This window comes from Nelumbo nucifera, chromosome 1 (genome assembly GCF_055504915.1).
Source record: "Nelumbo nucifera cultivar China Antique chromosome 1, China Antique-T2T, whole genome shotgun sequence".
Lineage (NCBI taxonomy): Eukaryota > Viridiplantae > Streptophyta > Magnoliopsida > Proteales > Nelumbonaceae > Nelumbo > Nelumbo nucifera.
The window spans coordinates 515542-527631 of NC_142649.1; the positions used below are offsets into that span (position 1 = coordinate 515542).

At 39.3% G+C, this 12090-nt stretch overlaps 1 protein-coding gene across 4 annotated transcripts in view; it reads left to right on the plus strand.

Annotated features, from left to right (window-relative positions):
• The first annotated feature begins 372 nt into the window (after positions 1 to 372).
• Positions 373 to 12090, plus strand: part of LOC104586080 (CMP-sialic acid transporter 2-like) — a 65609-nt gene continuing 53891 nt past the window's right edge. The window contains exons 1-6 of one of the 4 annotated variants that reach the window (XM_010243193.3): positions 421 to 681; positions 920 to 1014; positions 1116 to 1213; positions 1311 to 1519; positions 1981 to 2097; positions 3028 to 3084. In XM_010243193.3, coding sequence (XP_010241495.1) covers positions 1352 to 1519; positions 1981 to 2097; positions 3028 to 3084 — 342 coding nt within the window. In that variant the 5' untranslated portion in view covers positions 421 to 681; positions 920 to 1014; positions 1116 to 1213; positions 1311 to 1351. The other 3 variants (XM_010243194.3, XM_010243192.3, XM_088894313.1) reach the window with 3 other exon arrangements.

Genomic DNA, 12090 nt, shown 5'->3' on the forward strand with positions numbered 1-12090 from the left:
GTTAGGAGAACAGGTATCAAGGCCACAAGACTAGCATCTGAAAACCCCATAGGCCCATAATCCGACTATGATAGCGAAAAGGTACCATACCTTTAAGAAATTAATAACCAACGGTATAATCCAATCGCCAAAAAAATTAAACTGATATTCATATATCACGAATCAAGCATTATTAATTGCAAAGTGCCAACCAACTGGTTGGTAAGGTCTCCCAGTTGTGTAATTCTTCAAAAGAAATAAAAATAAATCAATATTATTCATTTATTGAAAAATAAATATGATTAAAGGAATTTTATAGGATTCATTAGTAAATCCAATAGAAAATATGGGGCATTTCAGGGACAAGAATAGACTATTACAAATTATAAACACGGGAAAAATGCAAAAAGATATATACAATCTGCCCTCCAAATGCAAAACGCGCAAGAACACTGGATTCCAAAATTGAAGCAAGAATAAAAAGATACAAAGAGGAACTGGAAGCAAACGTTTCGGCTTATTATACTGCTCAAACGCCCTCTCTGCAGATTCTTCGCATCTCTGGATCTCCATAGCTGAACCTGAGTACCCAAACCGGTTATTTCTCTTTGTTTGAGTTTTGGACCAGATCGAAGAATTGTCCCTTTTTTGCCGGGCCAATTCCTCGAATCGTATCGATGTTTGGTGAATTCATGGCCCCAGGTATTTGAATCTCACTGGGAGGCTGTGAATGTCGGCTGTTTGGTGCTTGGATTGTGGGTTGGGGCATGCCGACAGAGATTTTTTTTAGTGCTTAAAGGAGTTTTGATTTGATTGTACCTGTCTAGGCATCTAGTTTTTTGAATCTGTTGAGGAAGCTCAATTTTGTCTTCGGAATTTGCAAGATCTCGGTTTTGTAACTGAAGTCTTGACCTTTTGGATTTGATCTTTTGATTTCCAGGAAAATCTTGAGGATTATATGATTATTTGATTCGCATATCGAGATATTTTGTTTTGACGACAAGATCTTGTTGAATTTTGGTTGTGGCAGTGGAGGTATGTTTCAATTGGACGCAGCTTACTGGACATGTAGGCTTTTGGAGTTGTGGTTTTATCTAATAGCTTTCTGAAACTACTAATTTATCTAATTCAAACAGATCTAATTCTGTAAAGCATGTACTCCATAAATTGTTAAAAGAAACTATAGTCTGTGGGGCGTGACTTTCTAATGGTGGTTGATTTCAACTTTCCAAATGTAGGTTATTTGGGTGGTTTCCTCTTTACAAAGATGTTTTTAGGGTTCACCTAGTGCTGATGCTCTAGTTCTACCTGTCCACCTTCGTGCATTGTAGATACAATTTTAATACTTCTTGAAACTTCGAGACTTCGGCAAATGAAGAACGGGATGATAGAATGCAGTGTCTGCCACGCCAAATTGGTCTCCCCAACCACAAGGACCGTGTCAAGGGCATATGACCGGCACAGGAGCAAGATATCATCAAAGTACCGTGCCCTCAATGTCTTTTTGGTTGTTGGGGATTGCATCTTGGTCGGTCTACAGGTGATTGTCTTTTCATCTTATTTTCCCATTAAAGATAATAGAGTAAACCATGACCGACATGAACTTTTCTTTTGCTAGTCTACCCATTTTTTTTATCTTACATTGGGGAGAGGATAGCTCTAAAACTCGTTTTTCAAGATCCTACTGTCTGTGTAAATTGTATTTTATTCGGACAACAATTTGGGCTATTCTAAAAAAAATCCTCAGTGGGTCAATTATTGTTAATGATTGGCTTTTCCAAGTTTTACTTTGTGCAACTTGTCCTTCCGGTTAACTTGGAAAATTCACCAGTCATGCTGTAGATCACAAAATTATTTTTGTATACAAAAAAAATTATTTTAGAAGCGCTAGTAGACTTTTCTGGTATTATGTTTATGTGCACAACAACTTGATCTTGCTGCCAATAACTCTTATTTATACACTTTAGAGCAATTAATATTGTTGTTGTGGTTCTTGTGCAGCCTATTTTGGTTTATATGTCTAAAGTGGATGGAAGTTTCAAGTTTAGTCCTATCAGTGTTAACTTTTTAACAGAGGCTGCAAAGGTTTTATTTGCAATCATTATGCTCTTGTTTCAGGTAATATTAATTTCTTTTTCATTTAGCAGTTTATACTGGTGTTCTTTTCTGCTTTTTTATGATTCCCTACCAATTTTCTTCATGGATGATCATGAATTGGGTAAAATCAGAATTCAGAAGAATAATGGAGATATATCTACTTCAGGAACAAATTGAGTCAATACTCAATGGATAAATTGGATGGTTTTTTGATCGGCAACAGTAAATCACATTATTTTATTAGCACAGGAAAAACATAACCCAACATTCAGATGAGATGCAATGTAGATGCAGCAGAAAAACTTAACCAAGGCTGGCCATCCTGCACATCACTTAAACATAAATCAGAATAGCAACCTCACCCCACATCTGGTGTCCCCCAAAGTAATTCATTTCTAGTTATCCATGTCCTTGCTAGAGATCCAGCCAAACTTGGATGGTGAACTGATCATCTCTTTTGCTCTCTAAAGAGAGCTATCTTTATTGTTGACTACCATGTAGGCCTTTCCTCCTAGACCCCCATAATACTGCATGAAGTACACTCCACATGACCAAGCATAGCTATCTATTCCTTGGATGCATCACATAAAATATGAATTATCAGTAAACTATAACATGGAAATTTTAGGGATTACTCTGTTAATTTGATATTCATTAATGAATTGGTTTCTAAAATGATTCGGTGGATTTAATAGTAGATGTTTATACACATCAGATGTATGTTATGTACGTATTTCTAATGTGTTTATTTTATTCTTGTCTATGTGTGTGCTTATGGTTGGGAGTGGGATTTCCTAAACTTTTTGGTTCCTCATTAATGTGCTGAAAATTATCTAGGAGTGGGTCATGATTCTGCCTTAACTGAATAAACACTTTGCCTTTTGCATCTATTGATATTCTAGGAATCTAGGTATGATGCTTATATTGTTATGATTTTGAATAACCCTGCAGGCAAGGCATCAGAAGGTCGGAGAGAAACCTCTTCTCTCAGTTTCTACATTTGTGCAGGTAAGAATTCCAAACTGTTTTAACTTTTAACTGGTATATTTAGTATTTCAATGCTTGTTTTTGGGGATTGACATTCTTTTGATGTTATATTGAAAATTTAGTTTCTTTTTCATTATACAAGACAGGTGAATGGCCAGCCTGGGAGAATATCTGATTTTCTTTAGGCTATGTTTGGTTGCTCAGAAAATGTGAGAAAAATTTCAAAGTTTATCAGGAAAGTCTTAGAACAAAAGTTTAGCTGGTTAGAGATGGTCATTGGTGGACTTGCTCCCAACCATCTGGGGCCTTGAGAGGGGTAGACTGGATATGGCCAACTAACAGCCAAGTTTTTAAAGAATTTCTTTTCTTGTGAATCAAACATCTTTAAGGAAATACAAACCTTCGTTCATTTTCTTTCTTTTTATTTTTTATTTTTCTTTCAATTTTGTGTATTTTCAAGCAAATTCAGCCCTCTCAGTTGCTTCTTTTATTCCTTTAGCAAGATCTCATGTTTCTTTATCCTTTCCATTTCAGTAATTTTTTCCTGGATGAATGACAATTAAGTGTTTGAGAAAAAATAACAGGGAAGGAATAAGATATGCAAGGCTTCAAAAATGGTTAGGAGTAATATTAAAGTATTGTCCTAGCAGCTTGTCCATTTAAAGGTAATTTAGGAAATAACAGGGAAGGTTTGAATTTTGTTAAAATTTGATTCATTTAGTTAAATTTGCTCTTCACAAGAGAGAGAATTTCTTTCCTAGGAAAGATTCCTACACAGTAGTCCCTAACCTATTTGTTTAATTAATCAAGCCAAAATATTCTCATATCTGTAAAAACCTGGCTTCCACAAGTGCAGAAATCCTCCATGGTGTTGACACACGAATTAGGCCATAATCCTTGATCTCATGCTTCTTTATCCCTTCCATTTCAGTAATTTTTTCCTGGATGAATGGCAATTAAATGTTTGAGAAAAAATAACAGGGAAGGAATAAGATATGCAAGGCTTCAAAAATGGTTTGCAGTATTGTCCTAACAGCTTGTCCATTAAAGGTTTGAATTTTGTTAAAATTTGATTCATTTAATTCAATTTGCTCTTCACAAGAGAGAAATTATCTTTCCTAGGAAAAATTCCTACACGGTAGTTCCTAACCAATTTGTTTAATTAATCATGCCAAAATATGCTCATATCTGTAAAAACCTGGCTTCCACAAGTGCAGAAGTCTTTCGTGGTGTTCACACACGAATTAAGCCGTAATCCTTGACCAAAGCTTGGTTGTGGGCAAGTTTACAGTATCTGTGAAATTTCGGCAAGTGGAGGATGGCTTTGAATGGGTATTAACAAATTTGTATGGTCCGAATGGTTATAGGGAGAGGAATGAAATGGGGGAGGGATTGGGAGATATAAGAGGGCTGTGGGATGGACCTTTGGTGTATTGGTGGAGATTTTAATGTGATCAGGTTCATTGAAGAAATAAATAATAAGAGTAAAGGTATTACAACAGATACGAGAAGATTCAATCAATTTATTTATGTGTTTGAGCTTAGAGAGTTACCTCTTCTTCATAGTAGTTACACCTGGTCCAATCTCCAAGCCAGCCCAATTTGGTATAAACTAGATAGATTTCTTTTCCCAGTGAATTGGGTGGAACATTCGGTTGATTTAGTGTCTAGAACTCTGCCTAGGCTTACCTTGTATCACATGGCCTTTCTCCATTTGTAAGGAGGATCTTGTTGGAAAAGGACCAGCTCCCTTTTGGTTTGAGAACATGTGGCTGTGCCATCTGGGTTTCATTCAAAAGATTCGAGTGGTGGGGGAGAGCAACCCAAGAGCTGAATGGGAAGAGATAAGATTTCACAAGTAGTTGCAAGATTTAAAATCCAGAATCAAGGAGTAGAACACTTTGGAGTTCGGGAGGATTGAAGAGAAGAAGCAATCTTTGATTCACCAAATTGAGGAATTAGATAAAAAGGAGGAGAGGGTTTCCTTTGAGGAAAGAGAGAAAGAAACAAGGAAGTCCTTGACGAAGCAACTGGATTCTCCACAAAGAGGAAATAAGTTGGAGGCTGAAATCAAGGCATAAGTGGATTAAGGAAGGGGACAGAAATACCAAATTTTTTCATGCTTTGACTGTTGGAAGGAAGAGAAGGAATAATAAATATCTCGATATTAGTAGTTGATGGGGTTTCTTTAACACATCAGAATGAGATAGCAGGGGCCTTTTAAAGAACATTTTAGATCAATCTACAGAAGACCTTTGAGGGAAAGAGTTTGGCTTGAGGGGCTTGATTGCTGATGATCCTGGATGAAATGAAGAACTGTTTGGAGAGGGTTTCCTTTGAGGAAAGAGATAAAGAAACAAGGAAGTCCTTGACGAAGCAACTGGATTCTTCACAAGGAGGAAATAAGTTGGAGGCAGAAATCAAGGCATAAGTGGATTAAGGAAGGGGACAGAAATACCAAAATTTTTCATGCTTTGACTGTTGGAAGGAAGAGAAGGAATAATATCTCAATATTAGTAGTTGATGGGGTTTCTTTAACACATCAGAATGAGATAGCAGGGGCCTTTTAAAGAACATTTTAGATCAATCTACAGAAGACCTTTGAGGGAAAGAGTTTGGCTTGAGGGGCTTGATTGCTGACGATCCTGGATGAAATGAAGAACTGTTTGGAGAGAAGATTTGAGCAGGGTAAATTAGGGAGGCTGTCTACTCCATGGATAAATGCAAAGCTCTAGGACCAGATGGTTTCACAATGGCATTTTGCCAAGATTGCTAGGACATTTTGGAAGAAGATTTGCTAGGAGTGTTTGAGGAGTATTATGAAAGAGGAGTAATTAATCTAGGCCTCAATTCGACCTTCATTGCTTTGGTGCCAAAGAAAAGTGATTCAGCACATCCTTGTGAGTTTAGACCCATTAGCTTGGTAACCAGTCTTTATAAAATTATAGCTAAGGTCCTATCTTTGAGGATCAGAGTTGCTCTCTCTCTTGTTATCTCTCCAAATTAGGCTGCTTTTGTAAGGGGTAGGCAAATCACTGACTAAATCCTAATTACTAATGAATGTGTGGAGGATTTCAAAAGATTTGGGAGGAAAGGCTTTGTTTGTAAGTTGAATTTGGAGAAAGCTTATGATATGGTGGATTGGTCCTTTTTGTTGGGAGTTTTGAGGAATTTAGATTTGGGGAGAGATAATATAAATAGATAAGAGGATGTGTTAAGACCTATCATTACTCCTTATTGGTGAATGGAACTATGGTGGACTTCTTCCAAACCTTAAGAGGGATTAGAGAAGGAGACCCCCTATCTCCCTTTCTTTTCACTATGATGTTGAGGTTCTTGGAATGCTTATTGCTAGGGTAGACTAACATGAGTTGGTGAGGGGCTAGAAGGTTGGGCGGGGCAGTGTTCCAATTACACATTTGCAGTTTGTAGATGATACTTTACTTTTTTTTTTTTTTTTTGTGAAGGAGGAAATAGAAATTGGGTTAGGGATCTCAAGTTGATAGTACAACTTTTTGAGCTAATTTTCAATCTTAAGATGATTTTCGAAAAAAGCTGTATTGTGGGAGTTTCATGGAGCTGCTGATAAAGATAGAACTGCGAATAGCCCATTTAGGCCCATTAAACAAGTGTATACTCGGGGACCTCGCAAGATGGCCCATTATGGCTAATAAGGGGGGTAATTGACATCTATAAATAGCCCATGGCATAAAGGCATCGAGCCATTTCTCGGATTTCTCTCTTTTCTTCTCTCTCTCTCTCTATTTCTTATTTTAGGAGGCAAAATCTCCCTCGAAGAAGACTCCTGTGGTGAGCAGGTTCTCATCAATTCTGGTATTAGAGCCAATGACTACATCTGGTGAATTGATTCTCCATGCTGCAGACCAGATCAGCGTTAGTGGAAGAGAGAGTGGATCGAATTGAGGTCGATCTGCACAAATTCTTCGGCGACCTGCGAGAGATCAAGGAAGCGATCTCAGCAGTGATGTCATAGTGTAAGAAGATAAATGCATCCCCAAGCAACAAAGAAAATGATTACGAGAGTTTCAATCACGACAGTGCTCACCGATTCGACGGAAATAATCACCAGCAAATTAGAGTGGACTTCCTTGCTTTTAGTGGAGAAGATCCTCTATTTTTGATCTACAGAGCAGAGCGATACTTCGATATCTAGGAGATCGCGAGCCACCAGAGAGTGTTGATCGCTTCAGTGTACTTAGAAGGAGAGGCAATCAATTGGTTCCAATGGAAAGAATTTTCGGAAGCCCTCTGTGTCCGCTTTGGACCGTCGTCTTTCGAACATTTTGATGAAGCCCTATCAAAGCTGAGACAAGTTGGCATTGTACGGGAATACTAGGTTGTGTTTGAGTGACTGCCAATGAGAGTGTATGGCTGGCCGGAGAATGCGCTCGTGGGATGCTTCATTGGCGGTCTCGAGGTGTGGGACCAATCTTGAAGACTCTGCCCAGTTGACCCGAAGGTTCGACTGCCAGGGCAACAACGGCACCAACTCAAACCATTCCACTAAAGAGGCTCTCTTGGTAAAAAATGCAAGCCCATAGGTGATGGGGACTTTGCTACAACTGCGACGGGAAATTTTTCCTGGGACACAAATGTAAGTGACATCAGGTGTTCACCTTACAAATCGACTCTAAAGGAGACTATGAAGACAACTGGACCGACGACAAGGATGAACCGGGCCAAATAGGGGAACTGGAAGTGCCAACCATTTCCTTACAAGCTCTCACTGGGTCACATTCAACCTAGACAATGCGGGTGATAGGCTGGCTTATGGGTCGACGGATCATAGTGTTAATTGACAATAGTAATACTCTGAACTTCATTAACACTATACTGGCTAGGCAGCTGGGATTGGCGATTGAACCGACCAACCCGTTCTCCGTCCATGTAGCTGATGATTACTGTATCTGGTGCGGCAGAGTATGCAAAGGGTTCAAGTTACAGATGCAGGGATGTGAATTCCAGGTGGATTTGTATCCGTTGGAATTTTGTGGTGCTGATGTGTTGTTAGGAATTCAGTGGTTAACGGAGTTGGGCCCAGTAACATGTGATTGGGCCCACCTCACGATGGGTTTCTAGAGCTAGGGCAAGCGGTGTCACCTTAATGTCATGGAACCCAACCCGATTCAACAAGAGAAGTTAAACCTTACTTTGAAGACGGGAACTGGTGTGAAGGGAGCTATACTAATGAACTTGGGCGTGAGTCAACCAGACCCAACCTTGACCAGGAACGACACTGAAACTATTTCTGAAACACAGGAAATAGAATTGCAGTTAGTGACTTACTGCTCACTGATTACTTAGATGTTTTCCAAGAACCTTCTGGCTTACCTCCAGTGCGGTCGCATGACCATCGGATTTCAATCAAACTGGGTGCTGCACTTGCTAATGTGCGGCCCTATCGGTATCCGCATTGCCAGAAAACAGAAATAGAAAAATTGGTGAAGGAACTCAGTGAGAAAGGCATGATTCAGCTTACTAACAGTCCACATTCAGCATTGGTTCTCTTGGTTAAGAAGAAAGACGACACATGGCATTTTTGCATTGACTACCGTGCCTTAAATAAGATTACGGTTCGTGATCAGTTCTCGATACCCGTAATTGATGAACTGCTGGATGAGCTTGTCATGGCTAATATTTTCCCCAAATTAGATTTATGGGCAGGGTACCATCAGATTAGAGTACATGCTCAATCATGGTGGTGGTTTTGGCTGTGCAAAAGTGGAGGGGGTACTTGCTGGGTCGAGCTTTTACCATTCGCTCCGATCAAAGAAGCTTAAGATATCTAATAGAACAACCTGTTCCGAATGAGGTACAGCAAAAGTGGCTATATAAGCTGTTGGGCTTTGACTTCACAATAGAGTACAAAACAGGCCCATCCCATTTGGTTGCGGATGCTTTGTCAAGGCAACATGAATTCTGTCAGCTGGTGGCTTCTAAGCTCACTTACCCATTTATGACACAGCTGAGGGAGGAAGCCTCTAATGATGTTAGCCTCACTAAGATCAGAAACCAGATTTTGAATGGGGAAGGGGAACAAGTCCCACCTGGTTTTTCCCATGGTTTCAAATGTCGCTAATGTCGCCCGACATATGTCGATGTCAAGGCTCCCCGACATGGAAATGGATGGTAATATAAAAATTACATTATGTCAGTTGACATTTCCTATATTTCGGAAATGTCAACCAAATCGGTCCAAATAACAAAAAAAAATGCAGTTTTTCCTATTATGTCGACTAATGTACATTAAAAATATAATATATTAGTATATTATACTAATATTATACAGTATATTAATATAGATTATTCCATTGATAATTTCTATTTAATATTTCAAATAAAATATTTATAAAAAGAATTAACAAAATATAAAAACAAAAGAATAAATTAATTACTTTATAATATAAAACATAAAATATTTTTCAAGTAATACAATATTAACTAGTTAGTATTTTTTAAAATATTTATTAAAATCAGAAAATGTTTATTAAATTTTATAAGAAACCATATTCTACATTTAATATAAAAAATTAGAATAAATTTAATAAATTTTATACCAAATCATAATTTATTATAAATTTAGTATTAAAAATCATAAAGTTTTATAAGAAATCAGAATTTATCTTAATCTTAATACTACAAAAAGGAGAATCAGTTTATTAAATTTATAATAAAACATAATGTATTATAACTTTATTATTTAAAAAAATCAGAATAAATGTATTTCTATTTACTAGTGTGAAATAAATATATTAGAATTTATAATAAATCAGAATTAAAAATAAGAAAAGAAAATATCAGATAACCTTGTAAAAACATCAAAATGCATAATAAATCAGTAAATCGCCATTTACTAATTTGTTATTGATCTGTTGAGACACAAATAAAGGGAATACAATGTACAAGAAAAGGCCACGCCAGCCTTTAAAGAATGTAACTAGCATCCAACCACTAGAACAAACTAAATAACAAACTGGACAAGTGGAGAGGCTGGTATAACAGAATTGTAACAGCAATATATAAATAAGGAAAGGAAGCTAGGAGGGAATTATTGATTTGGGAATACAATCTCTCTCTCTCTCTCTCTCTCTCTCTCTCTCTCTCAGGAGGCAGGCTTCCTCGAAAGAGTCCCTGAGTTAGGCAGTTCCTAACAAGTTGGTATCGGAGCCAAGATGCCAAGCACAAGGTTGTCTGCAATGGAGAACAGAGTCGACAACATGGAAGGAGAAATGCAAAGAATATCGGCTGATGTCAGAAAAATCAAAGAAAGCTTCGCATCCTTGCTTGAACGACTGCCACAGGCACCACCCGTGCCGAATCAGGAAGAGCGCAATGACACTAGTCATCGAAGCGGATCAAGAACAACAAGAATCGAGTTTCCCATCTTCGCAAGGGGAGATCCCACATCCTGGCTTCTGCGAACAAAAAGATACTTCGATTACCACGACACACAGGGACTTGATCGTGTTCCATTAGCTTCTGCACACCTGGAAGGAGAGGCGATCGTCTGGTACCAGTGGTACCGGCGACGACACCCAAGAGCCACATGGGCGGACTTCATCGATGCCTTAACCATGCGATTTGGAGTCTTTGCTTTTGAGAACTATGATGAAAGCCTTGCTAAGCTACGACAGACTGGTTCTGTCCAAGATTATCAGATGGCGTTCGAAAGGTTAGCTGTGCGTGTGCAAGGCTGGCCAGAAAACGCGCTTGTCGGCAGTTTTGTTGGTGGACTCAGGGAGAATTGCGGCTTGAGGTAAAAGCCATGCAACCCACCACCGTTCTTGAAGCAGCAGCATTAGCTCGACTACATGAAGACAAACTGAATCGGGTAAGAAGGATTAATCGATCTCTGGGAGATGCGATCAGACCAGGTATACTGAACCTAGAACCAGGTATCTTGGGTAAACCAGAGTCCAGACCGAGACTAGGAATCACAGGCAAGGACGCCAACTCTGGTTCAGGCCCCGACTCAGCCAAGAGGTTAACCTGGGCTGAGATGCAAGCTCAATGGGAAAAGGGCCTTTGTTATGCATGTGGAGGCAATTTTGGGCCGGGCCATCACTGTAAGATCCCTCAAGTTTTCTTCCTTCAACCTGAAACCGAATACGTCGAGCAATCAACAGACATTGAAGAGCCAATGAACAACCAAGAATGGGGGCAATGGACAAAGGAATACCCGGAAGTATCCCTGCAAGCCTTGACCGGTCTTGCTTCTTCTCAAACTATGAGAGTAACCAGACTGGTACAAGGGCGCCATGTGTCGGTTCTGATGGCAGCACACTCAATTTCATTACCCAAACATTGGTTAGACAACTAGGGATTCCGATCCAAGTGGCTCAAGTGGCTTCATTGGGCATAATGGTGGTACAATACCACGTATCATAGTGCAGCAGGAATGACTCCCTTCCGGGCTTTATATGGACGGGACCCACCTCCCCTACTCCCATATGAGAAAGGGTCTACAACAGTAGCAGCAGTAGAAGACCAACTCCTCCAGCGAGATAGGGTGTTACAAGATCTCAAATCCCACCTCCATCGAGCCCAACAATGGATGGCAGACTCCTACAACAGAAGGCATAGGCCTGTCCAACACCAAATTGGGGAGCAAGTCTTCCTTAAACTACAACCATACAAGCAAGTTTCAATGGCAGGCCACAAGTGGAACAAACTGAGCCCTAGGTACTTCGGCCCATTTCGGATTGTGGAACGCATTGGGTCTGTAGCATACAGGTTTGACCTCCCAGCAACATCAAAATTGCACCCTGTATTCCATGTATTCCTATTGAAGAAATGGCCAAAAACAGGAGCAATAACAACAACCACCCTCCCATCATTCTCGGAAGATGGCCAAGTTCAAACTGAGCCAACCTAGATAACAGATTTCAGGTGGATACGCAAAGGGAATCACATCGAACCAGATTTCAGGTCTCCCAATTGAGGATGCAACTTGGGAACCTTACTTGGACTTACAGAATAGATTTCCACATCTTGACCTTGAGGGCA